Here is a 19664-nt window from a genome sequence, read left to right on the forward strand (position 1 = left end):
CTCAATTGCTTCTCTGAAAGTGATCTTTTTTAAGGCTTCACTCTGATTATGGTTTTGTCAAGAGGAAAGGATTAACTATCTCTCAGCCTTTGAAGAAGCTAGTCACAAAAGGAGAAACCTTAGATCACTAGTAAACAGAGAGCAATTCAAGAAACTCAACTGACCTATAGAGTTGGGCCAGTCAGAATAAAGGGGATGGCTGCAAATATTAATGAGCCATAGTCCTGGATAATTCAGGATATCTATATGGAATATGCATGGAGACAGTATAGTTTTCAAAAGTAGTCTAGAATAGGTAAAGCAATTCAAACATATCTAGAATTTAGCAATAAAGTGCTGACTATTGTTAATACGCTTTTCATTTTTCTCATTGTTCAAAGCAAGTCTGGCAAAGGCACATGCCCTTGATCCATAAATGCAGCTATGTGGGAGATACTATTGATTTGAAAAGTAGCTCAGCAAATCAAAGATGCACAACACTGTTAGAACTCGCATCAATTTCCACCTCTGCTTTTTACTGTTTCGCTTTTAAATTAGAATTGCAACAAGTTTTTATCAATCCCAAAGACTTGTCAAGGTACCCATTCAACTTGGAATATAATTCTTTCTAGAATATTCTACTATATATATATTTTTAATTCCCTGAATTTTTGTTTTGTTTTTGTTTGTTTGGATTATAGACAGAAATAGCTTTTCAAACAGAAAGTATGATATGAATATTGCTGGGAAAGGCCTGGATAGCTATATCTTCCCAGGCCTTGTCACAGTGTGTGTATATCCTCACGTTAGTCACTCCTTCGAAGGTATGAAAAGCTTTTGCTCCATGTAGCTGCTAGCTGGGGAAGGATAGAGGTAAAGCTTTTGTCAGTCACTGACTCCACCTTCAACCACTTTATCAGTTCCCAGGCATGCATTCATCTAGGAATTAAATCAACAAATCATCACTGAATGCATAGTAGGAGATGGAATTACAAAATTGAATGAGCTATGCTCCAAGCACAGAGAAATTCAGTCCCAAAAGCAGAGAGCAGGGTAATGGTACCACCGGAATCAGACAAACTTTGTTCACACAGTAACTACCATTCTCTAGCTATTTCCCCTTGAACAAGCCTCTCAGTGCCTCAGTTTCTTCAACCACCTATCCTTTCAGCAAAGGTTAATATGGGTAAATGCTTTATCAAGTTACTAGCAGGGAATAACTTGATAAACTGTAGTTATTACAGTGTTGTACCTAATTCTGCCTGGGAATTTGAAAGGCTTCTTCTAAAAAGATAATAACAGAATGAAGTGTGGAGTCAATGCTGTCACAAGGACAGCTGTAAAATGTCTCTGAGGCAGTTAAAATCATCATGTGTCAAAGGAGTGAGACTAAAGCAGAAGATGTTAGTTGGGTAGATGTTATATGAAGGGGTTGTGGGGATAAGATATGGGGGGTTATGAAGGGCCTTATAACAGGGTAAATGGCTTGGACTTTGATTAATAGATATAAAATGTCAACTGAGAAGTTTTAGAAGAGTGATAAAATGTAATTGTTTTTTGAGATAATCCACCCCGCCAGTTGTGTGGCCTAGAGCGGAAAAGGGGGCTGGCGATAGGCCTTCAAAGAGAAAGTGGCAATATTTGGGAGAATAAAGATGAAACTCAAGTTTAAGCACAATTCCAAAGTAAAGTCCATAAAACACTATGTTTTATCATAGAACAATAGCTCAAATCAGTGTTCAGGGGGCCACCCTAGGAAGCCCGTTCCCACAGCTATCTCTATCTCCCAATGTCTTCCTAGCCTATGACCCACACACACATTCACCTTAAGGCCAAGTCCAGTTGGTTCCAAATCCTAAATCTCTCCGGCTCTGTTCTCTACTTGCCATCCTTACTATCATGCTCTTACATTCGTTCATCACCATCCCTTCCATGACTCCTTCATTAGCCCTTATTTTACTGTTAAGTTCATCTCTTTCTAATTTATCCTTATCAGCTGTCACAGTGATATGGCTAACAAAATTTGATTATGTAAGCTGCCTGGTCAAAATTTACTGATGGTTTGCCATTACTCAGAGGATAAAAGAAAAGCTTACTTATAAACTAACTAGATGCCTACTTCTCTCAGTTATGGCCACGCTCATTGCAACAGTACCAGTGGCTGAGAGATTTTTTGTTTACTCATACACTAAGGACCTCTGATTTGAATCTGTCTTGATCTCTATGTCATGAAATGCCACATACTTTTGACAAATCTTGACAGAAAGCCCCACCTATAACAATTTCACAGAGACATTTGGTAGACCTAAACAAAGCCTTCAAAGCCCTCCATTAGCCTTTCCCCAACTTATTTCCAATCTGATTCTTCCACATCTTCTACACAAGCCACAGAAGTCATTTCCTGAAACACCTGTGCTTTGCAACTTCAGAGTTTCAGCTCATACCATCGCTTTGTGTGGAAACCACTGCCTCTTTCTCTCTTCCCCTTTAGAACCTGAAGATTCTCTACATCTGTCTTGTTTTGTGACATGTCCCCAGGCCACCTCAAACCACAGGAATCACTCCCTTCTCTGAAATGCCCTAGCACTTACCGTCTTGGTCATTCATTCGCAATTAATCATCAGTTCCTGTCTTGCCATATTACTGTATTGTTGCACTATCTCTTGCATTGTTTTATAACTCTTAAAGTGTTTATGCTTTCTTTCCTGAACTGGATTGAAACTTCCTTGAAAGCTTGGACTTTGACCTGTACCACTATTATTTTTAGGCTCTACATAATATCTCATATCAAATAGGCACTTAATTAGTACTTGTTAATTGGCATGTTGACTGGTAAATATACCAAAAAAAAAAAAAAAGGAAATAGTTGGAATTTGTGAACTAGAAAATTGTTTGAACTGATGAACATCATTGTATACTTTTAGATATTTCAATTTTAAGAGAGTAATACAAGTATCAATTACCTATTTATTTTATTTTCTCAGATAGGCAAGAATATATGTACTTTTTTTGGTAAACAAATTATTGAAAGCCATATGACAACATAGTGCTCAATTTCTGGTTTAGTTACACTGCCCGCTCAGCAGAGCAAACTTTCCCCTTCATGGACAGAGGGTGAAGGAGGAAGAAAGAAAAAGAGGAATGATAAGGGACAGAGAAGGAAGAGGGGTGAAATAAGGGAAAAAGGAAGAGTCAGGGGAATTGATAGGAGGAGAGGGGAGAGGGAAAAGAAATGGGAGGGAGAAGATGAAAAGGAAGGAGGGGGGAAGGAGAAGGGAAAGATGCTCTTCTGATTACATTGGTGGGTAAAACACTTTCTAAAAAACAGTGAGGATCCTATTTCTGACTAACCCAATTTTGCTCATTTTCACATGTCACATATCCTAATATGTAAAAAGCCAGGCCGTCATGACTGAAACAACCAGACGGACAACTGAACACAGGCTGTGTGGGGCGACAAGGCCGGAAGGGGGGTTAATGAGGGACAACCAAACAACTGAACAGCAGGCTGCGTGAGGTGACCAGGCCGGCAGGGAGGGCAGTTGGGGGTGGCCAGGACGGCAGGGAGGGCAGTTGGGGGCAATCAGGCCAGCAGGCAGAGGCTGTTAGGGGTGATCAGGAGTGATCAGGTTGGCAGGGGGGACAGTTAGGGGTAATCAGGCAGGCAGGCAGGCGAGCAGTTAGGAGCCAGCAGTCCCAGATTGTGAGAGGGATGTCCAACTGCCGGTTTAGGCCTAATCCTTGGGATCGGGCCTAAACGGGCAGTTGGATATCCCCTGAGGGGTCCCGGATTGGAGAGGGTGCAGGCTGGGCTGAGGGGAACCCCCCACCCCATGCACGAATTTCGTGCACCAGGCCTCTAGTACAATATAAAGTCAATTTTCAGTGACTTAGTCAAAATTGGGTCTTTCAAGGTCATTCTGATGACTTAGAGGAAGGTTAGACTGCTGGCCTGGAGGATATCAAGGAAGAGCAAGGGGGGCCAAACTGAAACACTGAAAAGGGTGATAAGGTTTTTGAAAACTTTCACAGGTTAAAAAAATATTGACATGCTCTCTCTACTTACCAAGACTCTTGTGACTCCCCTCTACCATTGGTAGGGGGTGGAGCATGAAGCAACATAGTATATGTCATTGGAATTAAGTCTAGTGTAGAAAGCATGAAACTAAGTTAGAGAAAACTTTAAAATCACCATTTACTAGTAGTCCACTATTCCCCCTCCATACATGCACGGGTGGGGTCCCTCGGCCTGGCCTGCGGGGATCGGGCCAAAACCGATTTCTGGGTCCAGGGTGCGGGTGAAACAGATTCGGGGCTGACAGTGCCCCAGCAGCAACTTAACCCATGGTTGATTCTGCAAGGAATTGGGCTCCCTCCTCTACTGGTCAGAGCATCTGCCCCCTGGTGGTCATTACATATCATAGCTACCGGGCAAACAGTCTAACGGGTGAACAGGAGAATGGTCAGAAGATTGCTTAGGTTTTTATATATAGAGATATGCTTTTTCTAATCTGCTTTCTTCATTTCATTTCATTTCATTTCATTTCATTTCATTCTTGAACCTTAAGATAATTTTGTAAATTATTACAACTAAGTACCCTAAGTAGAATTGAAGTGCCTACAAATGTAAAAATTTCAATAGCTTAGAATCTTCTCATTTATTTAGTCAAGATTGTTCTTTGGTATTTCATGTAGTTACCAAAAAAAAAAAAAAAAATTATACAGAAGAAAAATCATGCCCAGCAGGGCATGCCCACCACTGCCTCACCACTTGGCTGTGAACCATGCCAAGTGGTGAGGCAGTGGTGGTTCAGATGAAATGAATGTTGCACTAGCCTCTGCAAGCTTCCTCCCTCTGACAGAGAGAGTTATTTAATGAGCTGAGAAAGTAAGTGTTGAGGCAGTATCATTATTTACTAGAAATCACATGTCGTGAGTTCAGTTTTTTAAAAAAGGAAGTTCAGGCCAAGCAAAACTCGGTCAGCAGAAGGCTTACGGAAATGTGTAGGTGAGGTCTGTCTGCAGCCTCCCACAGGCTTCGGCAGAAACAGCCACCAGGCCTGGAGCCCTTCTCTCTGTCAAAGCTAAGCCTCCTGGTCAGGAAGAGTAAAGGACAGTCACAACTCAAGCACAAATGACCAGATGGCACAGACAGGCCTCTGTGTGACATTGTTTCAGAAGCTCACACACTACTTCCTTCCACCCAAAAATAAGCATGGAGAGTTTTGAAATTTGCTTCTGCCAAACCACACATAGACACAGTGTGAACTGAGTTTACTCGAGTATTTTGTCAAAGGAGGAAGTTAGAAGCACAACTTTGGGAAGATTTAGAGACAAATCATTGTTCTTCGCAGCCATACATCTTCACAAGTATTGATTTGGAGACCATTTTCAGAAGATCTGATTGAAATGTGAACTGTCACCAGGACCTCTTTTTCTTTCACACCTCATCACCGTTCTCTGCCCATCACATGCGCATTTGCCCTGATGGTCTTCTAGCCTTGACTAGAAGCTCACGCCTAGTGCCATCTTGGTACTTGCTGTTCTCCTCACCTTTGTGCTCTCCTGGCCACACAGGACGGTGCGCTTCTTTCACTATTGCTTCTCAGCACAGAAGACCCCTCCACAATGAAATCTTCAGTGGCCACCCCATCTGTAATAATCACTGCCAATTCTGTCAACACCTGATGCTAATTTATTTTCCTGCTTGACACTTCCAACTTTCCCCTTCCCACTTTGGTATTAAAATGCAAGTTCTTTCTATGAATTCATTCATTCAACAAACATGTTTTGAGCACCTAGCATATGCCAGGCACTATTCCAGGTCTTTGTGATTTACAGCGAACAAAACACATACAGGGGCTTGCCCTCAAGGAACTCATGTCCTTGTTGTGGAGTGGAGGATTTTCTAAATAAACATAATAAATGAGGACATACATGTTTGAAAGTAATGATGCTAGAGGAAAGAAAATAAATCAGGGGAAGTTAAGGAGGATCAGGAGTGTCGGGTTGTGTGGGTAGGAAGAGATGGCAATAAAATGTAGAATCAGGAATGGTCTCAGAGAAAAGGTGACATCTGAGCAAAGAGTTGAAGGAGGTGATTCTCTTAGCCATTCAGGTATCTGATGGATGGAAGAACATTCCAGGCAGGGGAAACCACTAACACAAAGACCTAAAGCATGTGTGGAAATTTCCCATAACAGTAAGAGAGTCATTGTGGCTAGAGTTCAGTAAGTGAAGAGGATAGGAAAGAAGGTCTTAGAGTCAGTAGGGGCCAAGTTCATACAGAGTTGTTCTCTCTGAGTGAAACCAGGAACCATTCAGTGTGGAGTAAAGGCAAGAAATGATCTAACAGTTTGGAGATGCACTATGAGTTAAGAATAGTCTGCAAAGTGGCCAGGAAAGAATGAGACCATATATACAGGAATAGCATGTATGTCTTCCTGATGGGATACAAGCAGTGTTTGTCAAATTAACATATGAATAAATACACTATAGTGGCTGAAGGATAAGATACACAGAGATCCTCATGGGCATGAAGTAATGGGTGTATGTTTTCACATCTTTGGGAATCAGGGGTACTATATTAGCATTACATCTTATGTTTATGTGTCATATGAATATGTTTGTGTTTAGATCTAAATATATACATATAAACATTTACTGCCTGTCTTCTCTGTGGAAAGCACTTTTACTTTTGACAAATGACTTCACTTAGTTTATGCTACATGTATAAATGTATGCATAATATAGTAGTGACTAATGCCAAGCTCTATATAAAAAGGCTACATTCATTTCCTCACAAACAGCCCATTCTAGCTGAGGTTGATTTTTTTTAAATTTTGAACTTTACGGAAGAAACCTGTTCTTTTAAAAATAATGGTCATAGTTTCAGTTCCCATTCAGGTACATTAGTTTGAAAAGATGGAAAACTTTTCCACAGCCACAGGTTCTTCCTCAATCCCAAGAACATGTTGTAAAGACTGTATTTGGGCATAAGAAAGAGTGACGCTGAATGGCCCAGTGCAAACGCCCCTGGGAGAGGAGGTTAGGACAGGGGGCACATTGGCATTAGATACACATATGAAAGGCAGCAGATATTTAAAATGTACTATTTTTAAATACATCTCTATAGTTTCAATAATCAACATCCAGGTTGGACAATTTTAAGGTTTGAAGAAATTGTTCCATTCAGCTAGTCATTCCCAAATGTTTGTCAAGCACATGTATGTGTGTGTGGCACTGATGATACAAAGTGAGCAGGACAAAAGTTTACTCTTTTAATGTGTAAAACATATATATCTTATAAAATATGCATATTGTATGAAATATGTATTTATATTTATGTACTCTATATGTATATATACACACAGTACATAGACAGACACACATAATATCTGTGATATGAAAATGTAATGGAGAAGACTGGTTAGGGGAAAAGGTATCTAAAAAGGTTCCTTAGGGTGGCAAAAACAAACAAAAAAGATTGAGAAACATTTGTCTACTGGAAAACCAGTGATTATAGTGAAATATGGTAATTACAGTGATAGGGAAAATACAGGATGTTATGGGAACACCGGACTAGGCATGGAGGAGGAGGTCAGGGAAGGCTTCCTGGGAGAAACCACGCCTCAGCAGAGCTGTGAGGGGTGGTCACTAGGAATTGCTCAGGCAAGTGGGTAGGGAATGTGGTGCTAGAATCAAGATAGAGGCAGAGCTTAGGCAAAAGACCTGGACGATCACTAACATGGACTTGCATTGAAACAAATCTCTATAAATCCCTAAATTAGCTAGCTTGGCTAATTTAGCTAATTAATTCATGACATTAGGCCACAGAGAAAACACTGCAAACCAAAAGCTGTATCTGTGTCATGTTTTGGACCTCAAGCCTGTCCTCTCTTACATCATGGCCTTTCGTTCCATTGTCGGCCATCATCACAGCGAGGCCCTCACTACCTCCTGGTAGAGAAGTCTGACAGCCCTCTTACTTGTCTCCCTCTGGTCACCCCGTAGCAGCAGAGCCACATAGTGATCTTAGGAAGTAATGTGCTAAATCGAGCTATTGGGAGACGCCCTGATGTGTCATTCCTCTGCTCTCAAATCTTTGTGTCGATCCAAATCAATGCCTTAGCCTGTGGCGTAAGTATTTGTGCAGTCAGACTCTAAACTGCTGACCTAAGGCAGTTCAAGACTCTTTAAGACCAGGGGTGGGGAATGTCTGTATAAGGCCCGCAAGATCATTTGGTCTGGCCCTGCCATGGCATGAGGGGTGAGTTAGTTAAATGTTTGACCAAATAGATCAAGCTAATTTGTAAGTTGATAATTTTGTATGGCCCGTGGATGATGTTCTAAATATCCAAATGGCTCTTGGCAGAAAAAAGGTCCCCCACCCTTGCAAGTCAAGTTCCTAAACTTTTAGGAGTAGGCAAGGGCTTTCACCCATGAAGCTTTCTCAAGGAGCAAAGGCAAATAGAAAATAAGTAGACACAAATAAGTCTAATAATTTCAATTAAGGGTAAGTGTTAAAAAGGGAATGGGTTAAAGTGGTTTTAGATAAGGGGATGGGGACATCAGGATAAGAAAAGTGATATCTGAGCTGAGACCTGAATGTTAACCAGCCATGTGACTGAGAGAGGACAGCCCCAAACATAGAAAGTAGCAAGTGGGAAGGCCCCAGGTGGAAATGAAAGTGAACAGAGGGAAACTGGGAGTGGGTACACATCTAAAAGGCTATACTGTTCTTAACATACACTTTTCAGTATCAGTAGCTTAATAGATTCTTCCACCCTACACATAATTCCCAGGAACCCCAGGACCTCCTGAAAACTAGTAAGTAAAGTGCTAATGTCACTACGGATGCTGCACTTTGCTCAAATGGCTATTTTCAGTTTGAATGAGCAGAAACCATGTCATATCGTTAGTTATATAATTTTAATATCACCTCCACACTAAACATAGTATACACTAGAGGCCCGGTGCACAAAATTCGTGCATGGGGGGGGTGTCCCTCAGCCCAGCCTGCACCCCCTCCAATCTGGGACCCCTCGAGGGATGTCCGACTGCCCGTTTAGGTCCGATCCTACTGGGATCGGGCCTAAACGGGCAGTTGGACATCCCTCTCACAATCCAGGACTGCTGGCTCCCAACTGCTCACCTGCCTGCCTTCCTGATTGCCCCTAACCGCTTCTGCCTGCCAGCCTGATCACCCCCTAACCACTCCCTTGCCAGCCTGATTGATGCCTAACTGCTCTCCCCTGCAGGCCTTGTCACCCCTAACTGCCCTCCCCTGCAGGCCTGTGTCCCCCCTAACTGCCCTTGCCTGCAGGCCCGGTCGCCCCCAACTTCCCTCCTCTGCTGGCCTGGTCACCCCTAACTGCCTTCCCTTGCAGGCTTGATTGCCCCCAACTGCCCTTCCTTGAAGACCTGGTCCCTCCCAACTGCCTCCCCTGCAGGCCATCTTGTGGCAGCCATCTTGTGTCCACATTGTGCAGTCATCTTTGACCACATGGGGGCAGCCATCTTGTGTGTTGGAGTGACAGTCAATTTGCATATTATTCTTTTATTAGATAGGATTAGATAGGATAGAGGCCTGGTGCACTGGTGGGGGCCAGCTGGTTTGCCCTAAAGGGTATCTCGGATCAGGATGGCGGTTCCCTTGGGGCGTGGGGCGGCCTGGGCGAGGGGCCTGTGGTGGTTTGCAGGCTGGCCACACCCCCTGGCGACCGAAGTGGAGGCCCTGGTATCTGGGGTTTATTTATCTCCTGTAATTGAAACTTTGTAGCCTTCAGCAGAGTCAAGCCTCCTGCTCGCTCTGTAACCGCAGCCATTTTTGTTGGGATTTATTTATCTTCTATAGTTGAAACTTTGTAGCCTTAAATGGAGGCCAAGCAGGCCAGGGCTGCCTAAGCTTGGCTTCTTCTATCGCTGGGGGCAATTCAAGCCTCCTGCTCTTTCCAGCTCCGTGGCTGCCACCATTTTTGTTGGGATTTATTTATCTTCTATAATTGAAACTTTGTAGCCTTGAGCAGAGGCCTGGGCCTGCCAGGGCAGGCGGGTAGCTTGGCTTCCTCCATTGCCAGGGAAACCCAAGCCTCTTGCTCTCTCCGTGGCCGCATCCATCTTGGTTGGGTTAATTTGCATACTCGCTCCTGATTGGCTGGTGGGCATGGCTTGCAGGTGTAGCAGAGGTATGGTCAATTTGCATATTACTCTTTTATTAGATAGGATGATATTGCCATACAACTTCAAGGGTGAACCTGGCCATCATAAAATCCATCTCTAAGAATCCTAGCTTTCTCTGCCAAAGAGGCATCAGCGGACAGTTTTCTGGGTTAGCATCCCAGCTCTGACACTTACCTAGCTATGGGACCTTGGGCAAGTTACCTAACATTTCTGTGCTTCAGTTTCCTATAAAATGAGAACAGTGATAATGGCTCCTAGGATTTTTTGTGAGAATTTAATTACATTGTGTTTTAAAGCTCTTGGGAGACTTTTAACTCATTCAAAATATTATGATGGTTATTATATGGCTTATGAATTCCTGCTAAGCCATGCTTACCATCCCCACTCAAATTCATTCCACTTCCTCATCCTAGCGTACTTTGTTCTTCATTTCCAAAGGCCAAATTTCTACAAACTTACATGGTTCAGATAAAATGCCACAACCACCATGAAACTTCTGATTTCAGCTTCCAGGAACATCAGTTCCCGCTTCTGGGCAACTGTTACTACTGCCTTTTACACCATTAGCTTAATCTGTTACTCCCTTCCAAGGTGATTTGTACACTTGTTTTGTATACCCCGCTAGATTATAAATCACTTACAGCAATGCTGTCCCATAGAAATATAGCTTGAGACACATAAAGTAATTTTATTTATTTTATTTTAGTCACATACATTTTTTAAAAAACAGATGAGATTAATTTTAATAATATATTTTGTTTAATCTCATACCCAAAGTATTATAGTATTATATAATTAACATAAACAAATTATGAATGAAATATTTTACATTTCTTTGTACTGAGACTTTGAAATCCAGCATATATTTCACACCTACAACACATCTCAATTTGGACGAGCCATATTTCAAGTGCTCCATAGACATGTATGGATAGTGGCTACCAGTCAGGACAAGGCCGCTTTAGGCATGAAGTACCCTCTATAGCTCTGTATTTGTCATCCTGTCTAGCATGGCACATGCCCTATTTCCAAAGTTCCATGAATATTTGTCAAAGTAATTACTTACTTTACTGATTTATTTAAAATCATTACAAAATCTAACCCAATGGAAAATATATTCCTGGTAGTCATAACACACACACACAAAAAAAGATGGAAAAATAATTTTGGCATCTTTAAAGAATAAGTTTTTTCTTCCTCTAGAGTGATAAAACAACTTTTTCAGTTATTTCCTCATTAATAATATTTTTTAGAAGGACTAAGTCATGGGTCATTAAAAGAAATAGTATGTATGGCAATAAAATTTTTTGTTGTTTGATACATTTGGAGAAACAACTCAATCTTACTTTCCTGATAAGAGTAAGAATCCTATTTAATATAAGGCTAATATGCAAATCAACCAAACAGTGGAACGACCGGTTGCTATGATGCGCACTTTCCATCCGCGGGCAGACACTCAACGCAGGAGCTGCCCCGGGTCCGTCAGTGTGCTCCCACAGGGAGCGCACCACTCAGCCAGAAGCTGGGCTCATGGCTGGCGAGCACAATGGCGGTGGCAGGAGCCTCTCCTGCTTCCGTGGAAGCGCTAAGGATGTCTGACTGACAGCTCCAGGACTGTGAGAGGGTGTAGGCCAGGCTGAGGGACCACCCCCCCCAAGTGCATGAATTTCATGCACTGGGCCTCTAGTTTTAAATAAGAGTAATTAACTCTTAAAACAAATGTGCAGGATTGGTAAATCTTGGTGAAAATATTTTGATGTCATTAGGGGTCATGCTCACCACATGATTTTTCCTCAAAGGGTTGTGCTCCAAAATATATCCAATGTTTTCATAATGATCTCCCAGTCACTCAAATGCAGTTACAGAAAATGAATGACATTATTTCCATAGTCATTAACTACATACTGTAAGAATCAACCCAACTTGAATTGTCCGTTAGAAAGTTTATATGAAAGTAGAAACCCTGATATGTATTCTAAACTCTAAAATTGTTGCTACCCACTTCTTCTTTATCAACTTTATTATTACTTTTCCTTTTAACTTCAAGTATCTGTGTGCAGAAGTTTTGATTGTGGTAGAGCATTACCAAGAATTAATAAAATATGGTAATTAGGGAAGTAAAAGAACTCACCTTTGGTAGTCTCAATGGTAATTTGCACACTGGCAACTGATAATGGTTTTCATTAAGTATAAGAGATTGGTCCAAGTTGTGGGCTGTCTTTTGTTTAGGTAATTTGTAAACTACAACAGTGCCCTTATAATGCGAGCAGCTGTAGTTGCCAAATTCATCCACCTCTTTGATTTGGAGGTCCAGCGTGGGTTTTCTTTGTAAGTGAAAAATAAGCTTGTAGTCTTTTCCATAATCCTCCCCATTGCCTACAGAGAAGTAAAATGCACTTGTTATTAGTAAGATATACCACTTTGTCTTCATTTTTAAAAATCCAAATAATTGTGTAATCCTTTAATGCACTTAAAGTGTTTTTGGTGTCATTGCCTCTTGTCAAAATATATCCTGACAAAGCAGTAGCAATAGGCCTTGAGACTGTGTAGATTACTCAAAAGATTTCTTATCTGTAATTGGACCAAAGACTCTCCACCTGCTTCTAGGTCTAACAATCTTTCATTTTCTATTCCATTTTGCTATACCAAGAAACTATTGGAAATATTCAGCTCACTCTGTGTTTAAAAAATTATTTTCACCTTTCAAGAATTGTTATTTTTTTTTCTTTCCCCTTTCTATATCATAGTGCACACTATCATGACCTCATAGTGACACTCCAGATCTGCCCTCTCCTATATGGGTGCCACTTAGCAACTTGTGGCTTTTTAAATTAAAGTTACAATTAATTAAAATTAAAATGCAATTCTTTAATCACTCTAACCACATTTCAAATGTTCACTAGCCAAAATTGTCCAGTAGCTACATTACTGGGCAGTGAAGAGGTAAAATATTTCCATCATCACAGAAGTAGGCAGTGCGGTTTGAAAACTTCTACATGAAATAGTTACTAGATTCACATTACTGGAATTTCTATTAAAACCTGGTGAATTCCCCCAAACAATGATATGTCAAAGTTTTCACATTGCACACTGAAAAATAATGAAGCTTTAGTAAATATAACCTTTCGCCCATGGGGGTTTTACCATGACAATCAGGATATTTTGCTTCATCACAGCAACCATAAAGCAGATCCTACCATGTTCCTTAAGGCATGTCTGCATGACCCTTAGCTAGGTATAATGCAGCAGTTATAATATGTTTCTGACGTAAAGATATAAATCCCAGTCCAGCCTCTACTACTTTCGTACACTGTCATATTTATCCAGTTCTTTCACATCCCTGAGCTTCTTCGAGATTTACTTAACATTCTTATCTTTAAAAAGGGAGAAATAAAACTTACCTCCTAGGTTTGTTCTGGGAATAAAGCGAGATAATATGGATAAAAAATATTTGGCATAGGGCCTTGCATATAATGTGCTCAATAAATGATAAGAAGCAGAATTTTTCCATTGTTTTGGATTTGTATGACAGAAGTAATCCACTTAAATTTGGTCTGCCCATTTCCCAGCACTTTCTGGATTTTGTAAGTACCGGGGGCTTCCATGTCATTCAATAAAAAGCTTACATGCCGAATTGACAGCTCCAACCGAGACAATGCTCACTAGCTTATGTGCAGAAGAATGCCAAAGGTCAATATAAAGACCATATTTTTCTCTTAGAAGTGAAATAAAATCCATGCCCCATGGTCCTCACTCAACGAAGTCATCTCTATTTTATGTAATGAATATAGAGATTTTGACATTTCTCAGAGAGCAGTCATCTAAATGTATTAAAGTTTTAAACACTTAATTGCACAATGCTGTTGTGTTAAGTCCTTTCAAACGTTTTTGTCTTCATTCTTCCAACAAATACTCAATAAACTCCTTCTAACTGTCAGGCACCGTCCTAGGTGCTGGAGATTGAATGGTACTTGATAACAAGACACACCCTCCCTTCATGAGACTGTAGTCAGAGAAATGGTCATTGACCAACAATTAAATGAATAAACAGAAGATTGCATCTATGACAAGGTCCATAAGAAAAGACGCACATAGACTCTGAAGAAATAAAATAAGGACTGGCATAATCAGGAAGGAAGTTGTCTCTGAACATGATCATCAAGGTGAGATAAGAAGATACAGTCAGAGATAGTTGCAGGTGGGGGTGGGGGTGGGGGGTGGGGAGGAGAACCCTAGGCAGACGGCCTCTGACTTCATGAGATTCACAGAAAGGATCCAGGCCCTAATGCAAGGATGAATATCAATTCTTTACTGCTGGCTTCTCTTAAATAGAGAAAAAAACAACAGTGAGACTCCAGAGCTGAACATGGGTTCCTAGAAAAGACAAAGCAGAAATGATTCTGACATCCTGCCTGACTCATTTTCCTTGAGTGAAGATGAGCTCTTGTCTGTTCCTCATTCGGGGGAATTGTACACACAATGGCTGTCTTCAGGAACTCTTGTTTTAGCATATGCTCCCTGGCATTACAGGCAAAAGTACACTCAGTGGGACTGCCCATCAGAAGCACAGTAGCTCACTCCTGTTTAGGGCAGTAGGTAAACACAGCTGCTTTCCCAAGTATTACAGGAAGATCATTTGCATCATTCATTTGGGTGGGGCACTTCCAGTTTTTGACTATCTATTCTTAGAGAGATTGTCCCATGGTGGACACCATGATTTCTGCTCCTGCAGCCAAGTAGGAAGAAGGGTTTCTTCCACCCTTCCTTCCTCCCCCTCTTCTCCCTCCCTTTTCCCTTTTCTGACATCCTTGACACTCACTAAGTCCTGGCAGCTGACTCAGATGGCTGAGACTCTGAATGTGAGAGTGGAAGAGATATTTCAAATTGGGCCACTTTGGGTCTCATTTACATCAGAGACACCAGAAAAATAACAGCCTCAGCTTCAAGCTGCATCATTTTTGATGCAACAAAGAGCCCATGGGGCTTGCAATAATTTCCAGAATCAGAGAAAAAAATAGGCAGCATTAAAAATCAATGGGATCACCCTAGCCGGTTTGGCTCACTGGATAGAGCGTCGGCCTGGGGACTGAAGGGTCCTAGGTTCGATTCCGGTCAAGGGCATGTACCTTGGTTGCGGGCACATCCCCAGTGGGGGGTGTGCAGGAGGCAGCTGATCGATGTTTCTCTCTCATCGATGTTTCTAACTCTCTATCCCCCTTCCTCTCTGTAAAAAATCAATAAAAATATATATAAAAAAAATAAATAAAAAATAAAATAAAAATCAATGGGATCTATATTAATTTATAAGTCAACAGAGAATATTACTCCAAGTCATATCTATTACAAGACTGTTGGCCCAGAAGCCTATCCCTGAGTTCTCCCTCACACCTCATCTTTTTTTTTTAATATTTTTTATTGAGTTCAGAGAGGAAGGGAGAGGGAGAGAGATAGAAACATCAATGATGAGAATAATTGATCAGCTGCCTCCTGCATGCCCCCGACTGGGGAATGAGCCCACAACATGGCCATGTGTCCTCAACCAGAATCGAACCTGGGACCATTCAGTCCGCAGGCCAACACTCTATCCACTGAGCCAAACCAGCTAGAGCTCACACCTCATCTTTATGTGCATACCTGTTCGATACTATTCCACTTCAAAGAAAGGAGTTAGAGAAGGGAAGGGGCTGAATTAATAAAAAGGAAATTTCTGTGATGGCAGCTCCCCCCGAATCTTTTTCTCTTCTCTTATTCAGCTGTTTTCTCTTTGTTCTCCTTTTTCTTCCTTTTCTCATTCTCTTCATTTCCTTTTCTCTATTCTTTCTCATTGATTCCCTCACTTCTCCCACCTCTCCTGCCCCCTCTCAGATTCACACACCCTATTTGTTTTTTCTCAGCATCATCACATTTATTGAAAGCCTTTGGTGAACTAGGACACAGCATAAGCATATGAATGAAACATAAGTAAATAATTAAATAAATAAAATAATTCCAATTTGTGGTAAGATTTATAGTGGAAACAAAAAGCACTAGATAAAAAAAAAAAAGCACTAGATCAATATGAGGATCAGCAGGAAGCAGGGTGTGTCACCAGATCACAGGTTCCAGCCCACTTTTGTGCCATGGACCCTTTTTTTTTTTTTTTAATATTTTATTGATATTTTACAGAGAGGAAGGGAGAGGGATAGAGAGTTAGAAACATCGATGAGAGAGAGACATCGATCAGCTGCCTTCTGCACACCTCCCACTGGGGATGTGCCCGCAACCAAGGAACGTGCCCTTGACCGGAATCGAACCTGGGACCTTTCAGTCTGCAGGCTGATGCTCTATCCACTGAGCCAAACCGGTTTCGGCACCATGGACCCTTTTGGACTTTGGTGAAACCTGTTGATTCCTTCTCAGAGCAGTCTTTTATTTTATTTTATGTAAAATAAAGTAAGTGGAATTATAAATAAGACAATTGTACTGGAATGTAGTTCTATCCACACATCTCTTAGGAGTCTGCTGACCCCAGGTTAGATTGTGTAAGTCAACAAGAGTTTGGGTATTATTTTAAGTAGAATAAGAGGTAATCATAAGGTTTTAATCAGGAGAGTAATAAAGTATTATTTATAAGAGATCACTGTTGTTACAATATGGAAATGGATTTCCTGTGACTAATAGTGGAGAAAAAGGAGTATTTAGGAGGCAACTGCTTTGGCGTAGGAAAGAGATGATCCTAGCTTGGATTCAGAAAGTAATCATAGAGAAGGCGATTTCTAAGAGTGTCCCTTAGACTCTGCCCATAAAGGAAATGCATCCCCTAAAAAGCAAAGGAAGAGACTGGAAAGAAAGAAGTAAATGAGTTTTTCTCCCTGCTCTTCAGAAGCCCCTCAGTCTTCAGTTTTCCTAGGAATACAAGTTGAGCAAACTCCTTCTGAAGTTTGTGGCTGATAGCCCATAGAATATGCAAAAGGATGTCTTTATACTTACTTGAAGCAAATATGTTTCCGGTAAACCTTAAAAGAAGTTGTTCTCCTTCTTTCACCTGGAAATGGCGAGACAGCTCTGGAGGACCACTGCAGGCTTCCAAGCGCAAGCTCCTAAGCTCCTGGTTTAAATCTTTAGAAGGCACCACGGAAATAACCACTCTGTGTGGATTGTCTTTCCGGTGATACAGTACAATGCAGGCACTGGTGCTGAGCATGGCTTCCTCTAAAGATCTCACAAAAGAAACCAAATGGCTATTGTCCACAATGGAAGACAGGTGGACCACAATAAACCTGCATGGGAGAGAACAGGCATGACCGAAGGGAAACTTACAGTCTCAAAAATATAACTGATGACTAATAACACCCAGGAAAGGAACCATTGTCATCTAAATTTCCTTTAAAATAAAGCATTCTTTTTTTTTAATTTTTAAAAAATATGTATTTATTGATTTCAGAGAGGAAGGGAGAGGGAAAGGAAGAGAGGAACATCAATGATGAGAGAGAATCATTGATCAGCTGCCTCCTGCATACCCCTCACTGGGAATCAAGCCTGCAACCCAGACATTTGCCCTTGACCAGAATCGAACCTGGGACCCTTCAGTGTACGGCTCTATCCACTGAGCTAAACCAGCTAGGGAAAAATCAAGCATTCTGATGACCAACTGGTTAGATTCATGAATGACTTTAATGAAACTCTGGGCAGTCAGAAAACCATCTCAAATCAAACCAAATTCTAAAACAAATGTTCTTAAAGAAATTTTGTAGTCTCAGCTCAGCTCTAAATATGGCAGAATGTTTTAAATTATATTTTAATTAGCATTACTAACAAGTATTATTTCAAAATATAGAAAAGAATGATTATCAAAATAATCCATTTACTAGCAATAAGATTCCAAATATATATATCATTAACTAGGGGTTGAAATATTCTTCTCTGTCATGTGTTATATGGATTATTACGATGGATTGAATTATTATGGGTTGAATTGTGTCCCCTCCACCCAAATCCACATGTTTAAGTCCTAAAACTCGTTACCTCAGAATGTGACCTTATTTGGGGATAGGGTCTTTACAGAGGTGAAGTTAATGTGAGGTCATTAAGGTGGGCCCCAATCCGATATGATGGGTGACATACAAAAAGGAATTTTGGGCACAAAGATATGCATACAGAATAAATGCCTGGTGGACATAACAACAGCAATCTATAAGCCAAAGAGAGCACCTTGGAATGGGTTCTTCTTCCACAGTCCTCAGAAGGAATGAACCTTGCTAACAACACCTTGACTTTGGACTTCTAATGTCCAGAACTAAGGCAATAAATTTCTGTTGTTTAAGTTTCTCAGTTTTTGCTACTTTATTCTGGGAGTCTAGGAAATAAATACAGACCCCTCCCCTTGGTTGGATCATCCATCATCCAGCCCTTCTCCAGAGAACTGCCCGGCAGGAACCCCCAATCCAAGGCAGCCCCACTCCCAGAGACAAGGACTGACTGATGCAGGGGTGTAAAGCCAGACAGACACCTTGGTATTCACACTGCAAAGCCTCGTTGCTTCTTTCATTCTTTTTCAAGATTCACCGGAAGGCCCTTTTTCAATAAATCATTTGCATTTACATCTTAGACTCTTTTTTTTTTTTTTTTTAGGGAACCTGACCCAAGACGATTGTAGACGCAAAACGTTCCATTATGAAATAAAGGCTATCTTTGGGCATATGATTGCCCTCTCTTTATGAATGTCTACTTCTCATCAACCTTAAAGTGGTCTAAAACTCTTCTCATAATGAGCTGTCTAGAAAGCATGGAAATGAGAAAGCAAAATGAGGACACTGAAATAACAAATTTAGTTTATATATACATAGTTATGAGATGAGCATACTATGAACAGTTAATTACTATCGTCATGCAATTTCAGAAATGAAGGTGCTATTTTAAAACTATTTTGGAGTTAGAAACAACCTGTAAAAATAAATCTAAGTTATGAGTGGTTTCCAAAAGCAGTTATTAAACTATCATAAATGAAATTACAGATAGCATATTCATGTCAGTTCTGGTTTGCATTTTAAGCACACCCCAAGGGACTATTCATATTCCTATCTGAAGAATAAAAATTTAATCCTATGATCCCATTTCTGTAAAACCAATAATAAATCATTGGGATAGAACACCATCAGCTTTTATTGTTTACTATTGTATTACCTCTCTAAGTGTTCACACAATTCAAATGATATCAAGCCACTCTGCATGTTTCTCACCGCAACACCATCAAGCCCAAACCAACCACTGTCTCGGCTTCTGAATCCCAGTAATTTCAAAGATTCACAGGCATTGTTCCCAGGTTTTCTTATAGAAGCACTTTTTGTCCTGTGTAATGATAGCAGAAGAGAAATTGGTAAAATCTGTACAGCATAAATCGTAGTTAGTGCATTTGTTTTTCATTAAGTGAATAATTTAATAACAATTCATTAAGTATATACTATGTGCCACTAATCATACTGTGTACCAGGAATATAAAGATAAGAAACATATCATCCTTGCTC

At 40.8% G+C, this 19664-nt stretch overlaps 1 protein-coding gene across 1 annotated transcript in view; it reads right to left on the bottom strand.

Annotated features, from left to right (window-relative positions):
• Nucleotides 1-19664, bottom strand: part of DTHD1 (death domain containing 1) — a 61865-nt gene that overhangs the window by 12506 nt on the left and 29695 nt on the right. Inside the window, exons 6-8 of the mRNA XM_080671960.1 lie at nt 19324-19488; nt 17131-17420; nt 12293-12537 (exon numbers count right to left, since the gene is read on the bottom strand). Of these exons, the coding sequence (XP_080528086.1) occupies nt 12293-12537; nt 17131-17420; nt 19324-19488 (700 nt within the window). The remainder of the gene's footprint in view (nt 1-12292; nt 12538-17130; nt 17421-19323; nt 19489-19664) is intronic.

Source organism: Plecotus auritus (genome assembly GCF_963455305.1).
Source record: "Plecotus auritus genome assembly, chromosome: 1".
NCBI classification, from domain to species: Eukaryota; Metazoa; Chordata; class Mammalia; order Chiroptera; family Vespertilionidae; genus Plecotus; species Plecotus auritus.